This window comes from Ctenopharyngodon idella, chromosome 14, assembly GCF_019924925.1.
Source record: "Ctenopharyngodon idella isolate HZGC_01 chromosome 14, HZGC01, whole genome shotgun sequence".
Taxonomy (NCBI): Eukaryota; Metazoa; Chordata; class Actinopteri; order Cypriniformes; family Xenocyprididae; genus Ctenopharyngodon; species Ctenopharyngodon idella.
The window spans coordinates 12,751,702-12,773,458 of record NC_067233.1 but is presented as its reverse complement, the minus strand read 5'-3'; the positions used below and the strand labels follow the sequence as shown (position 1 = coordinate 12,773,458).

Genomic DNA, 21,757 nt, shown 5'->3' with positions numbered 1-21,757 from the left:
CTTTTCTTTTTTAATAAATGCTTGTGAGAAGCACTTGGCACACATACTGATACTATTTCTCATTTCAGTTCTGTCTGTGAATGTTTAAGCAAACAAGCATTCTAATACTTGACCTCTGCCCTTCTGTAGTTCACACATATGGGACTATGCTGGAATCAGACCTGACCTACATTTCCCTGCGCCCAGAACAGCTCTCAAACGGCTGCATGGATGGTCCCCTGGATGAGGACACGTCCTCTGTAGATGAAATTCCTCAAAAGAACCTTTCCAAGCCTGTCAGGAAAAGCAAAGGTACCACAACCCTCCAGTAGAGGGCAGTGTACACCTTTTTTGATTTGTTTGTTTCTTTTTTGCTGCATTATATTAAAAACTAAAGCTGAGACCAAAGAATGAAAAATTGTTCAAAAAACAATCTGATTCTTTTTTTTTTCTTATTTTAAAATTGTTAACATATTTAGTTGATCTGATGGTCTGAGAGGTAACTGTTTTCTTGCAATCATCCTGCAGTGCGCAAACCAAGACCAGTGCGGCCCTGCTCTCCCATCACCAATCCAAGTCTCCCGCTTAAGAAGAAGAGCAAAGAGGGCAAAGGTAAGCGCAATCTTGGATCACTGCACGGTAGTAAAGGAGAAAAAGTTGGAAACTATCGCTTTTCTCTCTCCTGAATGCATCATGAGTCGCTCTTACTGCCAGAGAGAGGCAGTGCTGCGACTGCTTAATTGATGAGGTGCTCTCAAAGTGCTGCGTTTATGAGGGAACTAAAAGTGATAGCAAGCTGGAGGGCACATCGATGCTGTCCTGATAGAGGCCCCTTATGCATGCGCCCCATTCCCAGCTCAGAGAGGAGGCTGGCCGCATACATATACATCACCTTGACACACCGGTCTGTTCTCTCTCTGGCTCCCACTGCCAGGGTAGCTGTTTTTAACCACTTCTGGCCAAAGCACATGACAAACAAGAATAATCTAGTGCCAGGCCTATCTAATTAATTTCCAGCCCGGCGTAAGGCTACCATGAAGGGAGAATTGATTTATTAAGGTTATGAGAAAGAATACAATAATTGCACCTCTGCCAGTTCTGCTGGTTAAATAAGACCTGTGGATTCACGTGTGAAATATGAAAGGTGTTTAAGCTTTTTATAAGTCTAAACTTTTAATGAGTCGACAGAGGAATATAAAAGACTCTTATTCTTGTAGGTAACACTATCTACCTGTGGGAGTTCCTCCTGGCCTTGCTGCAAGACAAAAACACCTGTCCCAAATACATCAAATGGACGCAGAGAGAGAAGGGCATTTTTAAGCTGGTGGACTCCAAGGCTGTTTCCAAGTTGTGGGGCAAGCACAAAAACAAGCCTGATATGAACTACGAAACCATGGGCAGAGCGCTCAGGTGAGCCAGTGGTTACAAACACTTCACCCAGAGGGACCAATCATGCCAGAGGAATTGCTTTTCCTGACCTCCTGCTTCCTCTTGCTCTCTTTTAGGTACTATTACCAGAGGGGTATACTGGCCAAGGTTGAAGGACAGAGGCTTGTTTACCAGTTTAAGGAGATGCCCTCAGATCTGGTTATTATTGATGAGGATGATAGCCAAGGGGACGACGCCAGTTCTGGCTACGGAGGGCACAGGTCTGCTCCTCACGGACGGGCAGTGGGCCGCGGTTCATCGCGTGCGCAGGGAAAGAGCGCGCAGGTAAAGTCAGTGAAGAGAGAGATGAGTCCCGGCCTGAACAGCAATGGAAAACAAGCAGAACAGCTGCTGCAGACCGTCCATGTTCTTCAGCCAAATCAAGGAGCTGCTGTCCCAGCACCTGCACACTCCGTAAGGTAAGTGTGTGTTTGTGTGTGTACAAATACATAGACAGCCTCACACATAAGAAGGAAATTAAAACAAATTATAAACCACTGTAAACCTTTTCCGAAATCTAGTAAGCTGCCTTGTTATCTTTGTTGCCTACATAGGTAGGTACCTTCTTAGACAGCAGCATCATAACCAAAATGGACATAAGTGATCATTTGTAACACTTTTCCTAGGCAGCAACATGAATTACAGAGCCTTGTGTATGACATGCGGGGGGGTCATATTGTGGCCAAAAATTAAGAATTTGTTCCCTCATTTTAGTTAAATCGTGTTAGCACATGGGCACGATTTCAGTAAACCCGGTACATTGTGACCACGATTTAACTAAATTAAAATGAGGAAGTGAAGCTGTACACAGAGGCCACGATTTAACTAAAATAAGGGAACGTATTAGTATGTGCCCACGGTTTATCTAAATTAAAATGAGAGAATTAATTAGTCATAGCATAGCCACGATTTATCTAAAATGACAAACTAATGATATGTGGCCTAAAATAATAATTTGTGGGAAGTTCTTAATATCTTTTTTTTTTCTACCTGTAATGTGTTAATTCTCTTGTAATTCATAGCTGATATATGGAGCATTATAATTTCTCATTAAAGTAATCTCCTCTATATACTGTTTATGGTTTCAGCATAAGTGTTCTCACTTTGTAACTCTCTGCCCTTCTCTCTCTCAGGACTATAAATATGCCAGGCTCAGTTCCTATGGTCCTCACGTCAGGAGCTCAAGGAGGCGGTTCAGTCACCCTGCAGACCCTTCCGCTCTCTTCTGTTCTGACCAATGGGGATTCCTCCACTCATACCTCACCGCCTCGGGTCATTCTCCACACTGTGCCTTCCTCCAGCCCTGGGGGTAAAGATGTGCTCACCATCCAGACTGCTTCTCTGACCACAGACAGCATCCAGCACCAGCAGCTTCTCATGTCCACTCTGGCCTCATCCAGTGGAGGGGTCACCACACCACAGCAAGCCGGGTCTCTTAACGGCATCACCCGCTTGGTCACCCTCAATGCCAACGGGCAGCCCGTAGTGGCCCAGCAACCCGGAACGGTCATCGCCACTGTCCTGAAGCCCAGTGAAGTTCAAGGCCTGCAGGTGAAGGAGGAGATCCTAGACCCACATTACCTCCAGTCTCTGGTCAACAGCAACCCTAGCCTGGCCTCATTCTGCAAAGAGGAGCTCGAGGAAGGAGTGGCGGAGCTGAGCTACAGAACTGTGATCATCAACAGTGCAGGACAGGAGCTGGGCCACACCCTCAATGGACACTCAGACGTGGGCTCGCAGCTGGCTAGCAGCCCCAGTGAGGGCCTCACCCCTGTGGAAGAGCTGGAAGTGAGGGGAGAAGTGGCTCTGCATCCAGAGCCTGCAGACAAAGAGCTGCTGGAGGGCTCTCAAGGTCTGCAGGAACTGCCGGTCACCATGCAGATACCTGCCTCCCATTTTATCCAGGTAAAAGCGGAGCCGGCTGAGACCTAAACTATCGGCTCAAGTAGGGAAATGTGGACACAATCAACCAACAATGAAAAAAAATACAGGATTTTTTTCAGTAGAGCAGATGATCTGTAATTTATTGCTCTTGATTGTTTAGAATGGGCGTTCACCCGAAGACTTGTTTACTCAAAGTTATTGTGATATTGTGCCTAAATTTGAACCTTAAGGGATACCGACCACAATGAAAGCTCTTTGGTTTGCTCTCCGTCAACCCCAAATGCCCAACAGGAGAGCAGCCATTCTTCAACCAGGGATATTCCCACCATATGTGCCAGTTGAGATGTTTCTGTCTCTTCTCATCTCCACAGACAAATCCAAAGACTTGATCCATCAGAGGGACCAAAGGAAGAGTTGGTGAGAAGCCAAAATGAAACCAACAACACACCATTGACTTTAGGATTAAAACACACACATAGTTGCCTGGGACATACAAGATGGAGAAGCATTTGTTTTGTTTTTTCTTATATAGCCATCTCAGTGGACTTCAAAAGGATGCCTATTGAAATAAGACTGAAAGAGTGCCTAGGTGGTTAATGCTTTGTTTTGGAAGTGATGCTTTGAAGGGGAAGATTGTATGAATCACTCTGTTTTTAATACAGAATTATGACATTATCTCATCCCCTTTATACCGGCAGATCAGGCGAGGTTATTATTTTTCCATCACAAATTTAAAAGCACTGCGCTTTTATGGAAATGGGCATTGCCTGTCCAAGGACACAGTTCTAGTAGGCCTTGTTTGTATATAGTAACAGACTAAAGAATATAGTGACAAATTCCAAAATCATCTGCTAAAGTATTTCCCCATTATAATCTTGTTCATATGAAATGGCACGCAGTATATATAAATATATATATATATAAATATATATAATATACAACTGAGATTCAATTTATGGCCACAAATTTATTTATTTTCTGAATTTCTAAATTCTGTATAAAAAGTCTTTTTTTAAACAAATGCAAAAATGAGGGAAAATATGCAGTATGTAGGGCTAATTTTACCCATAAGAATCCAGTATGTGTGTTTATTGCAAGCTGTATTTTTCCAATTTAAAGCGTTCCATGTAATCCGCACACCTTTCATATTTTATCTATTTTTCAATATAAGGGTATCCAAACGTAGCTTTATGAGATTGAGCTATCATGCTGTTCTTATTCACTGTGATGTTTAAAGCCATTTTTTCTGAGCATACATGCTATAAATGCGATGTCCTTTGGTTTCTGCCTTTACGCTGTCATACTTTTACCCTGTATCAACCACATATCATTTGATTGATGCCTTACACATCTGTTTTTCAGATCACAGCTGATGTGGTCTGTGACATTTAGGTTGATTTTTAAAATGTATTTATTTGTAGCTGTTGTAGTCAAGTCTGTCCGTGGCCTCCATTCCTTCTTCGCCTCATTTATATCCAATGAATCCAGAGCAGAGTTTCTTAATAGCAGCATCTCCACAAGTAAACAGAGTGGAAGTTGTAGCCATGTTGATCCGAAACTAAATTTGTGCTAAATTGGAAGAAGTGACTGAAGTTTTGAGGGTAAATGTGGACTGGGCTCCCGGAAAGCTAGATGCTGATCATGGGTATCAGGCCTCTGCCTCTAATTCTGTTTGACTAACACCAGAGTTCTGGTGCTGCTCTGACAATCGTGGCTACACCTTGTATTATGCAAGATTACGTCAATAAGATAATCGGTCTTGTTGACCGCAGGCTTTACGCTTCGTAGTTTTGGGGTAAAGGTATGCCAGTGCTCTTCCTATTATTTCAGCTTGCCTTTTCTTGGGGCTTTCCTATTTTTCCAATTGTCTTATAGTAGACTAGATTTTGTTTTCTAAAAAAAAAAAAAAAAAAAAGAGAGAACCAAAAGAGAATAAATATATAATAAAAACCAATTTTGCCTTAACATAAACGTGTGATCTCCTGTTCCCTTTTTGCTGTGGAAATTAAAACTGAAGATCACAGACTGACTGGGTGCTGGTTAAACAACACAAAGCCCATAAGGCAGATGCTATCATTGTTCCAGCGTATTAAAACAAGTACACCTCCCGGTGCATCTTCTCAAACGTTTCTTCTGTTAACGTGAATTAACAGAGGTCAGATGCACTCCCAGGTATCTCGCACATCTTGCTGTGAATCGAGGCTGCTGTGGGGAGCTCTGTTTCCAGCCATATGTGCTCTTATTCAGCTTGTCTGCTCCTTCTGGAGACTACAGAATGTCACGGCAACTTCGACAAGGATGGAGTGAGTGCAATCTGTTAACTACAGGAAGCAAAGCGCCTAAGAGTTACTAAACAATCAGGCATGGGACGCTAAATCATACCTTCGTTTGAGTGGGTGAAAAAGAACTAGCATTTTAAACATCATAGCATTTTTAAACATCATAAAAAAGTTCCTGATTCCATTTCAAACCCACACAAAAGAGTTTTAAAAAATATTCTTCATACATTTTCTGTACAATTACAATTCTTAGTGTCTGTTAAACTCCAAAATGTCTCTATAGGACTATGGCACAGATTGCATAGACTTGATTGCATTGTCCGTTTTATGGACTACTTATATGGTCCCTTTTTGGAGCTTGACAGCCTGTGGTCATTATGAACTATCATGAGGAAAAGAGCTGCTTGGAGAGTCTTCAAAATCCTTTTGTGACATCACAGATTTGAACACAGACGTGAAGTTGTGTAAATGATGGAATCCTCATTTTACTATTCATTTAACAAATCCACCCTCCAATATTTTATGAGAGCATTTTTTTTCTGCTGTCTTGTGGACAAATAATCTTTAAACAACTAACACAGACTGCAAGAGAACACAAATTGGTTTTCACTCTGGCAGCTCTGTGTGTGCCGGACTTGTGGTGAGGATAGAAATGATTGTGTGTGTGATTACTCAGTGGTATGGGTTTGGAGATGCTTTCTGTGGTCTTATACGGTGGTGTGTGTGTGTGTCTGCTGATGGAGCCATCTGGCAGCTGGTACATGCTAGAGCTCTTACCCCCAAGTCTACTATTCACACACAGCTGTAGATTACCCAGCACTCTGAACCCTACAGAAACACTGAAAAAAATAATACAATAACATCAAGAAAAACACAATATCAAAGGTGTTAAAGGCAACTGTAGTATGGACGGAGCAAAATGGCAACTGAAAGTGGTTGTTAAAAGGATTTGCACAGCGTTAGCGTGTACTGTGAAAATGGGAAGATATTTTATCACACCACTACAAATGTTACGTGAATTGGATAGATAATACAGTTATAGCTTTGAACTTTTCCATTTCCAAGATAAAGTCTTTAGGTTTGAATTCAAATATAGAGGAAGGGGTGACCGGTAGAAATTTTTTTAGTACAGCGAAACTTTTTTTATATTCATTTTCTGTATAGAAACTTTTAAGTTTTCACAATGGGAGCATGTCAATAATCAGTCTATTTATAGCATTTTAAGCTCTACCCCAACTCCTCAAAATCATAGTTACGAGATAATATACAGCCATTGTGACAACTAGCCCCGGTCTTCCCTCTAATGTGCATTTTATTCCCTATACTGTGCTGTTTGACATGTCTTGTCGACTCCCCATTGGTAATCATAAAGCATTAAAAATGGCTAAGCAGGACAGCTTGCAGTGATCAGTGTTTCACTGCTGAATGTCAAACAGGATCTACGACTAACCATAAGCTTCTCAAACGAAATAACCCTTGTATAGTTAAAAAAAAAAGATATTGAAATTAATGCTGAATTTCTAGACAGCTGTGGTTCACCAGTGTCAAACCGCGTCTTTACATCAACACAGCTGCACAAAATCAGCTCAAGGAACATTCTATTTTTAAAGCAAGACGACAAGTAGCTGGGGGCCAATGACATGCTTGAAGAGAGCGAGTGTTTATTGCATCACAGTGTCTCTCTAGTGAGGAGTGGCGGGACGGCTGAGGGATGGCGGTCATTAGAAATGTGCCTCCAGTCAGGGGCTGCGCTAAGATTACTCACACACCAGGATACTGCTGCATACACACACACACACACAAAGACTAAACAATGCTTTCGTTCCGTTTCTGAACTAAGACTAATGACATCCGCTCCAATTTATGTCCTTTGTTCATCACTTTATATTTACATCAAATTTTTAAAGCAGCAGTCTCACAGCAGGAATTTATAGAAGCTAAAAGCAATACTCTAACAGCTATTAAACTTCTCACCCTACATCCCTCAACTGCCTGAGTTGATAAAATTCTTCCATTGACAAATGAAACAATAACCATGATTTTTTTATTTCCCAGGTCATAAGCACAGAGTCAAGGTTTGGCTGATTATTATGACCCCATTAGCCCCTGTTTGTTGTTGCTATCTACATCATCTTACTGAAAACAGATCTTTCTCCATTGATGGCAATTCAGAAATATCTGGATATTCTTTCTGACTACATATAAATGAACTGATCATGTCTTTCTCTTTACTACTAGTTTTAGCAAGAAATAAATGAACATCAGAAGGTATGTTATAAGATACAGTACAACTTACTGTATCATGTAATCGCTCAATCAGTGTTGCAACCACAAAAAGACATCAATAAAACATTACAATGTTTACATGGTAAAATGACTGGTACTGTGTTTTTGTTAGGAAGTCAATGGGGCCCATCAACTGTTTTGTTACCGACATTATTCAAAATAGCTTCTTTTGTGTTGAACAGATGAAAGAAACTCATACAGGTTTAGAATAACTTAAGGGTGAGTAAATGATGACAATTCTCATTTTTTGGGTGAACTATCCCTTTAAATTCATTTGATTCAAATGCATTATAGTCACATATTTTCTTGATATATAAATGTTATATAATTAAAATATTGTGTAAGTAGTAAAACAATACAAACGCAAACGGGCGCTTTAAGTTTAGAAACATTTTGAGTCACCCCTCCCTTGCCTCACAGTGGTTTGGTCTACCGCGCACGTCACCTACACACACAAATATGGCGGCGGGAGTGAACAGGGGCCCGTTTCAGAAAGGAAGTTAAGTGAAAACTCTGAGTATGTTAACCCTGAAATGAGGGAAACTCTGGGTTTTCTGTTTCAGAATGGGAGGTATGTCAAACCCGAGAAAGCAGGTTAAGTCAAGCCTGTTTCTGAAAGAGAGGTAACTTATACTCAGAGTCAGTTACCATGGTAACTTACTCTGTGAACCTAACCTGGTCGGGAGCAGGTTTTCTTTGGTCTCCTCCCCCTTTTTAAAGTGCTAGTGATGTTTAAATAGTTAACTCATTCATTCACACTGCAAAAATGATTTTCGTATTGAGTATTTTTTGTCCTATTTCAAGTACAAATATCTAAAAATTCTTAAATCAAGATGGATTTTGCATATAAGAAAATGATATAAGATATTTAGTCTTGTTTCCTGGGGGGATCTAAATTAAGTGCATTTTACTTAAGTAAAATTACCAATATCCGCCAGTGTGGTAATAAAAATAATCTTAATGCAAACGGAAAACAAGATTATTTGGAGTGTCTATTACTAAGTGCAAATTTACAGTAGCTCCAACAATGTCAGACCAGGTTAAAATTGATGCACGTTCTTGTGGCTGCAGTGGTGTAGGCAGTAGTGTGTTGGGTGCGGAGCATTAACGCGATTGACTGGGTTCAAGTCTGCCTTCTGCTGAGCTCGCTATTCTCCCTTTTCCCACCATCACTTACCACATCAGAAAGGCATTTATTTTCAATAAAAATGAAGAAAATGATCTAAAAGTGGAAGTAAATTGCCTAACGAGTGTTTAATAATGATAAAATCATTTACACTCTTATTATTGCATCCTGTTAAATTATTATTTTTTTCTTCTTTTTTTTTTTGCCCGTGGGATACCATGAAAATGAATATTAGTTCAATAACTTACCATTCTGCCAGTTTTCACCTTTGATATTGTAACAGTGATAAGAATTAAACTTGCATTGACTCAGAAGTATGTGGACGTCCTTTTGTCACGTGCTGTTGCCATGGTGAATCGTAATATCGGAGCTCCATTGATGATGGCTTTTCATAGTCGTGGTGCACGCGCTTAACTCCGAGTCAGCCTACTCAGAGTCGATTGAACTAACTGAATTCAGCTGTTCTGAAACAGAAAACTCAGAGTTTCCCATTTCAGGGTAAGTCAACTCAGAGTTGGTTGAACCTCCTTATTGAAACGGGCCCCTGTTCATCAGGCAGTAGTTCAGAAACCCCAGTAAGTAGGCTGTCAAGGCTATTTTATTCAAAAACATCGGAAGTGATTATTTTCTCTTTAATACAGACGATGCTGAGTAATTAATCATAAAAAAAGATGATAACACATGTATTTTTTCCGTGAGTCCGCTATGTTAGCGATTATAATGTTACTTGTTGGATAGTAATTCACCCACACCAACTACAACACTGATGAGCATATGTGTGATCTGTAATAAGGCTAATAGATTTACTGTTGTGTGTTGGGTTTTGCTCAATGTGTATTCGTCGTATTTTGGTGACTTGGTTGTAAACAACTTAAAAATATTGCAATACATAAATGGTTTTGAAGAAGAATATTTTGGTAAATTTAGTCAGTTTTTTCATTGAACCAAAGAGAAACATTGAGCATAATGGCACGGTTTCCATGCTACACTAATAATAGTAGTAAGGTTTTCTTTTGTGTAACGTTACATATATCCTTAAGTAAAATTTTGGCTGTATTATTTGTGTCCCCTTCAAAAATTGCTCTTGAGAAATGTTATGTTTATTGTCCCCCCGCAACTGTCAGATGAAATTTGCGCCCCTGTGCGCCGTCTTTCTCGCGAGAAGTAAATCAAACTGAAGCTCTCCATGTTCTGTGTGATTGGCTGTTCGATGCACATGACACACTTTAGGGCTTTTCACACTTGAAATAGTAAACCCCGGGTAAACGGAATCCTGGATTATCTTGCTTCACATTTCACACTGCTCATAATTTACCTGGAGTTAACAATTAATCTGGGTATTCATAACAATTAATCTGGGCATTCCTAAACCCTGGGTTAACGTTCTTATTTACATATTTGCGGTGTCGTTGTCATTGATTGGATAAACACAGCACGCAACCTGTTTACATAAACTTTAGAATCCTCGTATTGCCGAGTAATGCCGACTGTACAATCGAGTTTATACTGAATGGACATTTGGTAAGAATGTCTCTTCTTCACTCAAATTGTAGCGTTTTCTGTCAGCATTTGACATTTTTTTCCTCTCAAACGCTGAATTCACTGTTTATACTAAGTTTATACTAACGTTTCCGTGACTGTCCAAAGCAGGCAAATATGAGAACACGACGGTTGTCTGTTGGGTAGTGTCTGGATGTAACATTCTAACACCGCATCGTTTCACAGTGTACAAGTTTGGCACCGCAAAAGCTCCGCAGCAGGGTTTCATAACCCCGCTTCTAAATTACAAGTGTGAAACGTTCCTTTACCCAGGGTTAAAAGTGGTGTTTAGAACGACGATAACCCGGGGTTAAGCGCAGTGTGAAAAGCCCTTTTCAGGTGCACGCGCTCTACATCAAACCCGAGTTGACAGAGAACGTTCATACCGAGCGTTGCGAGCCCGCTGAACCTGATCTAAACCAGGTTGGATTTGTATGGTTTTGACAGCTCTAAACTTACTCCGAAACCCAGAGTTTGCAACATGCATCAGGAAAGCCAATATCTGTCAATACCCAGACCAGCTTACAAAAACAGTACCAGTCATTGTACCATGTAAACATTGTAACATTTTAAGTAGCCTAAACCTAATGAAATCTTGTTTGTCACCCTCCCAGATGGATGCGGTATTTACCTTTTAATGTGTATATGCTATGAGCCAATTTGAGCAAAGAAGCCAATTTAAAACGTGTGCTTTGGATTTGTCCTACGCCGTGAAATTCCAGTGAGATGAAGAGGAATCTCTTGATATTGTAGGCTAGACCTTCTTGCTAATATCACCATATGCAGGGATTTTTATTCTTTTAGAAGCAACAGACCCCCATATATGATCATTCTCATGTGAGGGACCCCATCCTAAATTTAAATGGCAGCTGTAGATTTGTGTGAAATATTATTTGGAAAATATTTAATTGCGTACGCTTTGTTTAGTACTATAATGTGCATTATTTATTGGTTTATTTTAATCTAATTTTTGTTTATTTTTAATATAACAATTAATTTTAATCTTTTTATTTATTTTATCCATTTATTAATATCAAATTTGTATTTTAATTAACCTTTTTATTGATCAATTTATTCCTTTTTTTTTACATTGTTTTTCTCTAAACATTTCCACAGTCCTTCTAGCATTTCCTTGTGGCCCCATGGGGGTCCCTGGACCCTAGTTTGAAAACCCTTGCCCTAATGCACAAGAATAATAAAGTCATATCCATATGGCACCACTGGAGGGCAGTAGTGTCACACCTCAATAAAATACATTTAACAAGCAATTTGCTCTCAATTCTTCTACATGGTGTACTGCTTTAAAGCAGAAAGTCTGCCTGTAAAACACAGACTACCTGCTCCACGTACACGAATTGGAGAGTTAAATCCTGAGAACTAAAACAAACAGCTTGAAGGTAAATTACAATGCATTTTTGATGTGCTAACAAAAGGAATTAATTCACATGCCTACCTGTGCGATCTGCAGTCATCCTGCCTCCTTGCACTGCTCCCGAATCACTGAATTTTTGCCCTCAGTCTTATGCAGTCACTGTTGCTGCAGGCTCACTTTCTGCGTCTCGGCAATGAAATACAAGCAGCTCTGAGCTTTCACAAATGAAAATGGGCACTGTTAGGTTGTTTTAAATCTGAAATCGTTATACAAGACTCAGTATGGTTCTGGGTCGGTATATGTGCATACTACTATTCTTTAGTTAATTAAATTTCAAATCATTAATCAGTGGTATTTTGCTTGTAGTTCTTTGGATTCCTATAGGTTATAAAATACATAAAATAAACATACAACATGTTATTTTTCTTATGACATGTACATAAACACACCAATTCAGATATGTGGCTAGAAATAGCAATGAAAACACAAAGGTATATATGGATACGGCATATCTCATACTTAAGTGTGTGGGTGCAGTGACATTGCAAACAGCTTGATTGAATTCTCAATGACTAGCATCATTCTAAAAAAATAAAATGAATTAAAATGTTGCTTAGAACATTCATATATATATATATATATATATATATATATATATATAACCAAGAATACATGGAGATGTATCAAGACAAATTAAGATTTTTAATAACTAACAACATTTCTTTTTCTTCTTCACACAGAGCTATCGTATGACTTCAGAAGTCTTGGCATAGTCACATGGATCACTTTTATGTTGGTTTTGTGGTGCTTTTGGTCCATTTTGGAGATTGACAGCACTGGTCCTCATCCACCTTTAAGGTAAAGAAGCAAGCTGCACAAGGTTTTGAACAACATGAGGGTGTGCAAATAGATGTTATGAATTATGGTCTAAAACTATTAATTTGAATAAATGTAATAGTAATGTTTTTTGCAACATCGTAAGGGTTAAGATTTAAAAAGTTTAATTATTTTGACAATTGCTGCTATTTTACCCACTATACAATACGTGTACCATAAAGGTCACTTCCTTTAGCGTCGCATCAAGATAAGTGCTGGTGTCTCATATAATTTCAGGTAGGCCTATTGTGATAAAAGAAACAGGATCCAATATAATAAGCTTTCTATGGGGTATTTTGAGTTTGTGCTTTGATCATTTACCTCAGGCTTCTAGTGAATTAGATCTTAGTATCTGCAGACAAAAGAAGTGTTTTGAGGAAAGATATGGCTGATGAAGATCACATTTAGACAACTGACCATGGAAGTGAAAGAGATAAACATCAAGGTGAGTTTTAACTTCCTCCATCTTTGATTTGTGGCTTTGCGTGGTTGTTTGTCACAGATGTGGCATCTTTTGTTTCAAGATGAAAGCCATGTATTTTGTTCTTTTGTTGGATTCTCAGAAAAGATGCATTTTGTATGCTTTCAGTATAATGTCTTTCAAGATTTTCTTTATGACAATTTAAAATAATGTACTGTGTCTGTTATTAGATCTTATATAGTTCAGTCATGTAGTTGGTCTTATTGGAGCTCAGCTATGTCAAGGTCATTGGGTTTGATTCTCAAAGGCACAAACTAAGAAATCTGAAGGCATACATTTAATGCACTGTAAATAGATTTGAATAACAATTGTGTCAGTGTCCCCCACTAAAATTTCAGCATGTTGTATTTCACAGTGCCTTTTTATGTCCCTTAGCATGTTTATATGCAGCAGTAAATTAGTAGCAGACACTGAAACTTTTAACAGTTTTATTCAGAAGGAAGTTGTTGGAAAAATACAAAGGAGCATTAGTTTACGTAAATGCGATTTATAGAGCACCCATTTGCTTGGATGAAAGAATTGATTTGAAACAGTCCCAGACCTGCAATTATGATGCTAGCAATGTCGCTACTTAAATATAGCCGTGTGATATATGTATTGTATAGTTCTATGCCACATTAAATTCACATAACAGCTTTTAAAAAGGCCAGTTTTTATTACAGGGACTTACTTAAGCGAACAGTAAATACATTAGAAACAATAGTTCATAATACAAAACATGCAAATTAGTGTAAATGTACTTATGTTAACCTGGTTCCTTATAATACCTCTCATCCACTATACAAAAGACAAATAAAGGGCCCTCAGAAAGGGTAACGAAATTTCGTGCAGAACTTGACATGCAAACACTCAAAACCAAATTAAAACAGTTTGAGTTTTGTCTCTACCCACATGCTCTCCATTGTTTTGAAAGGGTCTGCATGAAGTATGTAGACTACAGTAACTGACCATTCTGTTGTACTTTTAACTTACTTTGTATAGGTCAAGGACAAATCATGACACTTCATAGGAAGTCTCACAGAATATATATATATATATATATATATATATATACACACACACACACACATACATACAATAAATGTGGATAGTTGACATGAAATACTTTCTGCATTTTGACATGATAGACTCAGTCTTTTTAAACAGTTAATTATATAATAACAGTTTTTATAACCATGTTAATTGAGAGACTAATATTCCATGTGGTTTCAAAATTAATATGCTCATAAAAACTGCATGCATAATAATTACAAGCAAAATGCTGTTAAAAATGGAGCTCAGCTGGAGTATATTTGTACTATTCAAAATTCATTTGTTGTACCACAAATGAAGGCAAAAATGTGAAATTGTGCAAAAACAGGACCTAAAATATGTAATTTCCCTTATGCATTTATATACATTTTAGCCTAAAACCTTCAACTTGATTATGTTATGCATCAACTACCCATATATAATATGAAAAATAGTTATGACAGTGACCAGATCACTGTGGATGTTTTGAGCTGATGTTTTGCCTCACTTCAGCAGAATTATTTACTCAAAAGTTTTGAGCATATACGTGACATTTCGTATAAATGAAGCTGGTCTACGCGTACCCCTGAGCAGCATAGCACCATTGGTTCCCTCCGGGATCCTTAAATTCGTCCCAGCATTCGTGCTATCCACCAGTTGCAGGGCATGACAATCTGACAGATGACCCGTCCTCCCTGGTAATAGTAGGGATATGGCCAAAAGCCGCCCAGGGGCTCGTAGTATCGTCGACAATAACGGTACCCACGACGACAGTACTGGCAGCAGTAGCCCTGCTCATCTAGGCTGTTGTCCAGCTCCAGTCCCATTTCTCTCTGCGAAGAGAGTGAGTCAACAGGGTCAGAACGGCAGCCAAACAATACCTGCAATCTCACCACAGGGCATGTGACTGAAAGCTTGATTTTAGCAATAAAAAGGTGCAGTGCTCTGAGGAGGGAATGAAGAGTGATTATAGGGTGTAGACATGCAATGACAAAAAACCCTGTCATGCTCGGATATGTCACAAGGATCAGAGTGGCATTTAAAGTAGATGGTTTTGATATGCCAAGCCGGGGTATCAGATATGATATAATGCCCTTGACCTTTCCATTTCACCGCCGGTGGCATCGCATGGCTTTGGCATCTCAGATTCGAGTCCCTTAACCCCACTGCCTGTCTGTTCTCAGTCAGAGCAAGTTTGACACTGGCAGCCGCTGAGATAATTACACTATTTCTTTTATCCCAGCCCTCCCACTCCCATAAAGGCGCAGCATTGGTGCCTCAGTCCGAGCAGCGACTCTGACCTCATTTGAGCTCAGAAATGAGAACCCTCCCCCATGCACTCTCGTGCCCTCCTTTGACTTTGGCATAAAGCGAATGGCACGCTCCTACAGCAATTAGCAGGGTAATGATCGCCCAACAAGGATCGGTTTATTTGCTCTCGCAGGCAGGGTGTGAATTGATGTAAAGGCTAAATGAAAGCAGAGTGAAAGGTAAATTGGGTAGAATTAATGGCCCTTGGCCCTCTCCATTGTGATCGTGTACACGTACCCTCTCCAGATTACCCAGGGCTGAGTGCCATGCCTTTGATCAGCCGCTATGCCGAGATGGGTTCCGAGAAGTGCCACTTAACTTTCTATCTCCCGTAACTGTTGGAGCAGATAGCACCCTCGACTGGGTGCACTGTTTCATTTGACTGCATTTCGATCTCCCATAGCTTATGACACAGACAATATGACGTTATCTGGCTGATTAAAAACACTGTCATGGACCTAGTCACCTCAGCTGATCTGCATTAGATTGGCAGGTGAAGCCGTATCTCTCTAGGTCGTCTGGCAGCTTTTTAGAGTTCCTGTTGGGAGTGACGTAAATAAACATGACGGCAGAAATAGCTTTGAAATGTGTTGCCCGGAAGTAATTTATTCACGGTCATACATGGTGTTTGGATAGAATAAACAGGTATATTATTATCATTATTGATCATTTTGGGTTTGAGATGAAGCGCAGTGAATTATAATGTGCCTGTGCATGTGCGTGTGAAGATGCATAATGGCATGCGTTTCTCCTCTGGAGTCCCATCTCTCATTATGTTCTCCATAAACGAAGCATGTATGAGTTTTCATGAGCTCACTATGCAGTGATGAATGGAGTGAAAATTGCATTCTCCTAATGATTAGACTAATGCAAGAAAAAGAAGGGTGATGTCTGTACTGTTTGATTTATTACTCTCACAAATGCACAAAGACAATTACTGATTCATAATGTTTGTCAGGTTTAGGGTCAAGAGTGTTGAGACAACAATTCATTTCGGTAACAGCACAAAGCCTGTCAGGGTTGCACTGTTTGATTTATCAGACTTTCACAGAAAAACCCCCTGCCAGCATGAAAGGTGGATGTTATTTGGGAAAATAAGAGTTTTTTTTAATTTTTTTTTAAGTGAAATGATGTGTGATTAGTATAAAACAAACAGACTATGAATGGTATTGTTCCACGGAGGCATATTAATCAAACTGATTATCCTGCTGCAATGAGAAAGTGAGTGTTAATAACTTCATGTTTGAGACTTTATGTGTCTGTCTGTTGCATGTGGAGATGACAAGAAATAAAGTACTCTGGGACATGATGTCAGTCATGCATAAACTAGTAAGAGTAATTAAGAGCAGGTGTCTATAGCTGACTATAACGTTTTATGTTAGCTTCACAAAGCCTGTCATGTCCTCTGTTATGTTTAGTGTTACAGCCCCGTTAAAGCGTAAAGTACTTGCATTTAATGTGAGAAAGTATGAAAACTCCTCATTTATTATGGCATGGCACATCATACAGTTGATTCTCAACCTTTACACCCTGTGGATTTACTTCATAGACCGTGATTACTGAAGGGTAATTATCTTAAACTTAACACTATCTTGATGCTAATCAAGACATTAGAGAGAAACTTTTTCCCAAAAGATTTTTGAGTATAATTTCATTTCGAGTAAAATTCTTCATGCAACAAATTTTTTTATTTTTTAGGACTGTCAAAGTTAACACATTAACGTCTTAAACATAATTAAATACAGTACATTTAACACGGTATTTTTTTTTGTTTGTTTGTTTTTATTTAAACACTGTGAATGCATTTTATTCAATTTGATTTCATTATACACGTTTCGTACTGTTCTAAAAACTGATCAGAATATCTAGAGCTGATTGGAACTGATCGGACTGTACACAGTCAGACACACACACAAAATTCTTATGGGCAGAACCCGTTTATAAGTACATGAAGTTTAGAATAAAAGTAAAGCATTTGCATTCATTGTATGGTGGGATTTAATTATCATTGAAGCTGAACCATCATTCATTTTAATGCGAACACCTGCAGAGGACTGCATCTTTATGCTTGTGCGATTGAGTGTGAAGAAAGTTGTTTTATTAAATTATTGCAGATTTGCATTTCCATGTTTGCATTTCCTGTGTGTACTGATATTCACTACCGTTCAAAAGATTAGGTCCAGTAAGATTTTTTTTTTTTTAAAGAAGTCAATACTTCATACAGCAAGGGCGCATTCAACTGATAAAGAGTAACATTTTAAATGACTTTATTGTCACAAAATAATTTCAAATAAATGTGACCCGTGCTGGCAAAATGAGTCGCATTGAACAAAGTATCAAAAATGGGTTATTGTTTGCATCATTTCACATTCTCTATAAAAAACCTTCAAAATGATGTATGATTTTTGAAATTGACAAAAAATGACTGAGCTACATCTGTTTGAGTCAGCAAAGTCAATTTTGAGAAAAACTGAGTTAGTTCTGAAGGTTCCAAAACAAAATCACCTAGCAATCATACCTTAAAATCCCTGGTAATACCACCAAATTTGGCACAAACCAAGTCAAAATCAAATATCTTTAGGAAAAATATTTATTTAACCTTTTTCCATAATCACTATTGTTTGATTAACTTTAGGTAATGAAACCGACAACCTATATATTAAAGGGATAGTTCACCCAAATATGAAAATTATCCCATGATTTACTCACCCTCAAACCATCCTAGGTGTATATGACTTCTTTCAGATGAACACAATCGGGGAATGAAATAATCCATTCATCCATAAAAAAAAGTAATTCTTACAACTCCAGGGGATTAATAAAGGCCTTCTGAAGTGAAGCGATGTGTTTTTGTAAGAAAAATATCTATATTTTAAACTTTATAAATTCAAACAACTAGCTTCTGGCGGACGACCGTACACAGAACGCGCAAATCGACTTGTGCCAAATGAGTAATCCTCTGACGCGAAGTATGACGCAGGATGTTGGAGTATTGTAAGCTTAGACGCCTCTCGCGGTTCAGACAAATAGGGCTGTGCAAATTTAAGCTCCTCTTCTCTTATATCGAAATCCTCTTTTTCTCTTTAAAAATGATCTTTTTAGGTTTATAAATTATAATCCATGACCGGTGATTTGTTTTGCTCTATACTCTTCGCCTCTGCGTTCGTCATTACCTTGTGCGTCAGGTCAAAGGATACTCTTCCGCCGCGAATCGACTTGCACATTCGGTGTACGGTCGTCCACCGGAAGCTAGTTATTTGAATTTATACAGTTTTAAATATGGATATTTTTCTTACAAAAACACATTGCTTTGCTTCAGAAAACCTTTATTAACCCCCTGGAGTTGTATGGATTACTAATTTTTATGGATGAATTCATTATTTTTTACTACAAAACGCGGCCCCCCATTCACAACCATTATAAACCTTGGAGGACTAAGGATATTTTTAAATATATCTCTGATTGTGTTCACCTGAAAGAAGATAGTCATATACATCTAGGATGGCTTGAGGGTGAGTAAATCATGGGATAATTTTCATTTTTGGGTGAACTATCCCTTTAAGACCTACTGTATCACACAGATCTAATATAATCAGGGGCCGGTTGCACCAGCTGTGCGTAAGTTACAACGTAGCCTAGTTTTGACGTAAATGGGCACAAAGTTACAACTTACACACTACTAAATATTTTTGTGTTGCACCATTAAACTTAGTTGAAGCGTAACATGTACACTAAATATTTATGGAAGCCTCCTATCAGGAGTAACGGTTGGAATAAAATAGCAGACTGACTGAACTGCATCAATAAGCTCTTGTTTTACCTGACAGACTTAATTCTTTACACATATATGATGCTGCTGACATTTACACTCTCTTACATTTTAAGAAAGAACATTATGTGAAAAGATTACTTTGTTAGCCACTCTTCAACACGAACCCATCCTAAACAGCGCACCGCTGTGCATCGGTCCCATCACTCCATGTTGTGCATGTCAAATAAAATCAGTCATAATCAATAAATGTAATTTCTTATGTTTTTTTGTATCAGTATTTATTTATTGATCCTTATTAATTTAGTTTCAAATACAGTTTCTGAATGTTATTTACATATAAAAACAGTCATGATTAAGTAGTAGGCTATTATATTTAATGGAAACTTATTTTTACTGTTAGCTACGTGAGGCAAAATAAGTCAGAATGAAGGATAGACTGAAATCTGGATAGACAACAACTTCTGCTCATGTATTTGAAGGATTACTGAGGGTAAACGTCATATTATGCGACTACGCATTACTTCACAGAGACCTTACGAGCTACTAGCTACGTTCTGCCTTAAGAACAAATGGTGCAACCGAATAAAGTACAGAGTTAGTTCCAAACTAGCTAGTAGTTACTAAGCCACTAGTGTGGACTTTACGTTCCAATTTAAGAAAGAACTTACGAACGGCTGGTGCAACCCTACCCAGATGTTTTTCCCCAACAGTTAATCAAACATTCACAACATAATAGATAATTTTTGCATGAATACTCGCCAAGACAGTTTTTTTTTTATTTTTTTTTTAACATACTGTAATTCTGTCTCATCAGCATGTTGAAAATCACATTTCATTGGTTCAGACTCATGCCATCGAGAATTCGCTATGAATATTTACAAAGTTGGAATGCTGTGCTTTACAAAGATACCAGACTTGTGCTGAGGGAAGTGCCAGTCGTCCAAAAGCGGGCAGAGAAAATTGGCATTTTTCATGGACAAAGGAAAGGTACTCCTCTCAGAAAACATACAAATAAAGATACTTTTAGATGTTTAATTGCTATTTGAGGCATTGAGATCGCTAGACAAGGGCTTCATAAACTCATTTTTGTGAACCTCAATTTCGACCAAAACTGACATTTTTCACTTGTTTTGCCTGTAGTTTGAAATTAGCCCGTGCGCATTCCGACTCATTTTGCCAGAACGGGTCACAAATGTTGTTTTTTGAGCTTTCTATTCATCAAAGAATCCTGTAAAAAGTATCATACACTTTAAATATTGAGCAGTTTTCAACGTAAGTGTTTCTTGAACACAAATCAGATCTTTGACACGTTGCCATCACAAAAATAAATTAAATCCTGAAATATGTGAAAATAGAAGTTATTTTAAATTGTAATAATCATTTTCAGAATATTACAGTTTTTACTGTATTTTTGATTAAATGAACGCAGCTTTGGTGAGCATAAGACATAAGATCTCCCGTTCTTCTCCCATTAATTTTACACTGTTTAATTGATTGAAATCCCTCATTTTTCAGTTACAGATTTAAAAATAGACATTTGCTTAATTTTAGTTTCCTAAGTTTAAAGTGAATATATCTTCTTGGAGTCCTTGACCGGAAAGTGCATCTTAAGTTCAGGCTTGGGGAGGGAGGTTCAATCAGTGATCTGCAATCCAGAATGCTTTCAGATAGAACGAGGGGTCACAACGCCTACCATCAACAACTGCGGCAGGCGCACAAGTCTGAGATTCGACTGGACCCAATCATCAGAGGCTTATCCTCCCAATGTAGGTCAAGGACCATGATGCAATTTCTCAGCGCAGCCAGATGATAGTTATTCAGTTTGAAAGATATCCAGAGCTGTGCTGGCACACAACGCATCAGTGCGGCAGGACTGGGGAAAGGTCAGCCTCGTATATCTCAGGCCTTCTGTCACAGGAACTTTGATGATTATTTATAAAAAGTGCACAACAGGAAGAGACCTGTAGCAAAATATGAATTCCCTCCTCAAGCTGCAGACGTCTGCCGGTGGGAGAGGTAAAAGAAGGGCTTGCGTCTAGGATCCTCTGAAAGGTTTGAGATATCTGGCTTCCCAGCAGCATCTACATGACTCCAGACTCCAATTACCGAGAGCCACATCCCCTTCTGACGTTCACAAAAGCCTTTGTTATCGCTCTGCCCACAAACACAGCCCGCCTGCGCTTAGCCTTGGAATTGGCTGGATTGGTATGTATTAACCAGCTGATAGAAGGAGAGGATTTCAAAAGCGAAAGGTGGTTTCATCTGGGTTCGCTTTAATTATATGGAACGTTGCAGTCGTGTTGCTGGATGAGGTGGGCAGGCAAGTCATTCCTGGGCCTCTGCAGATAAATGTGCCTTTTTTCCACCTACCCAAAGTTCTTCTCATCCTTGCGCTCAGAGGCTAGAAGTCGCA

The 21,757-nt window shown here is 38.8% G+C and overlaps 2 protein-coding genes and 1 long non-coding RNA gene across 12 annotated transcripts in view; 2 read left to right on the top strand and 1 right to left on the bottom strand.

Annotated features, from left to right (window-relative positions):
• elf1 (E74-like ETS transcription factor 1) overlaps window positions 1-5,262 on the top strand; it is a 45,202-nt gene extending 39,940 nt beyond the window's left edge. For all 8 annotated transcript variants that reach the window (XM_051918557.1, XM_051918554.1, XM_051918552.1 and 5 more), the window contains 5 exons: window positions 130-291; window positions 508-591; window positions 1,197-1,389; window positions 1,485-1,826; window positions 2,541-5,262. In XM_051918557.1, coding sequence (XP_051774517.1) covers window positions 130-291; window positions 508-591; window positions 1,197-1,389; window positions 1,485-1,826; window positions 2,541-3,339 — 1,580 coding nt within the window. In that variant the 3' untranslated portion in view covers window positions 3,340-5,262. The remainder of the gene's footprint in view (window positions 1-129; window positions 292-507; window positions 592-1,196; window positions 1,390-1,484; window positions 1,827-2,540) is intronic.
• A 7,370-nt stretch (window positions 5,263-12,632) lies between these two features.
• The window catches only part of LOC127494651 (uncharacterized), a 45,776-nt gene continuing 36,651 nt past the window's right edge, over window positions 12,633-21,757 (top strand). For 2 of the 3 annotated variants that reach the window (XR_007924930.1, XR_007924928.1), the window contains exon 1: window positions 12,645-12,751. This is a non-coding gene — a long non-coding RNA (uncharacterized LOC127494651). Of the gene's footprint in view, window positions 12,752-21,757 lie in introns of all 3 variants that reach the window. The other variant, XR_007924929.1, reaches the window with a different exon arrangement.
• tnmd (tenomodulin) overlaps window positions 13,665-21,757 on the bottom strand; it is a 42,105-nt gene continuing 34,012 nt past the window's right edge. Inside the window, exon 7 of the mRNA XM_051860683.1 lies at window positions 13,665-15,094. Within this exon, the coding sequence (XP_051716643.1) occupies window positions 14,885-15,094 (210 nt within the window). The 3' untranslated portion in view covers window positions 13,665-14,884. The remainder of the gene's footprint in view (window positions 15,095-21,757) is intronic.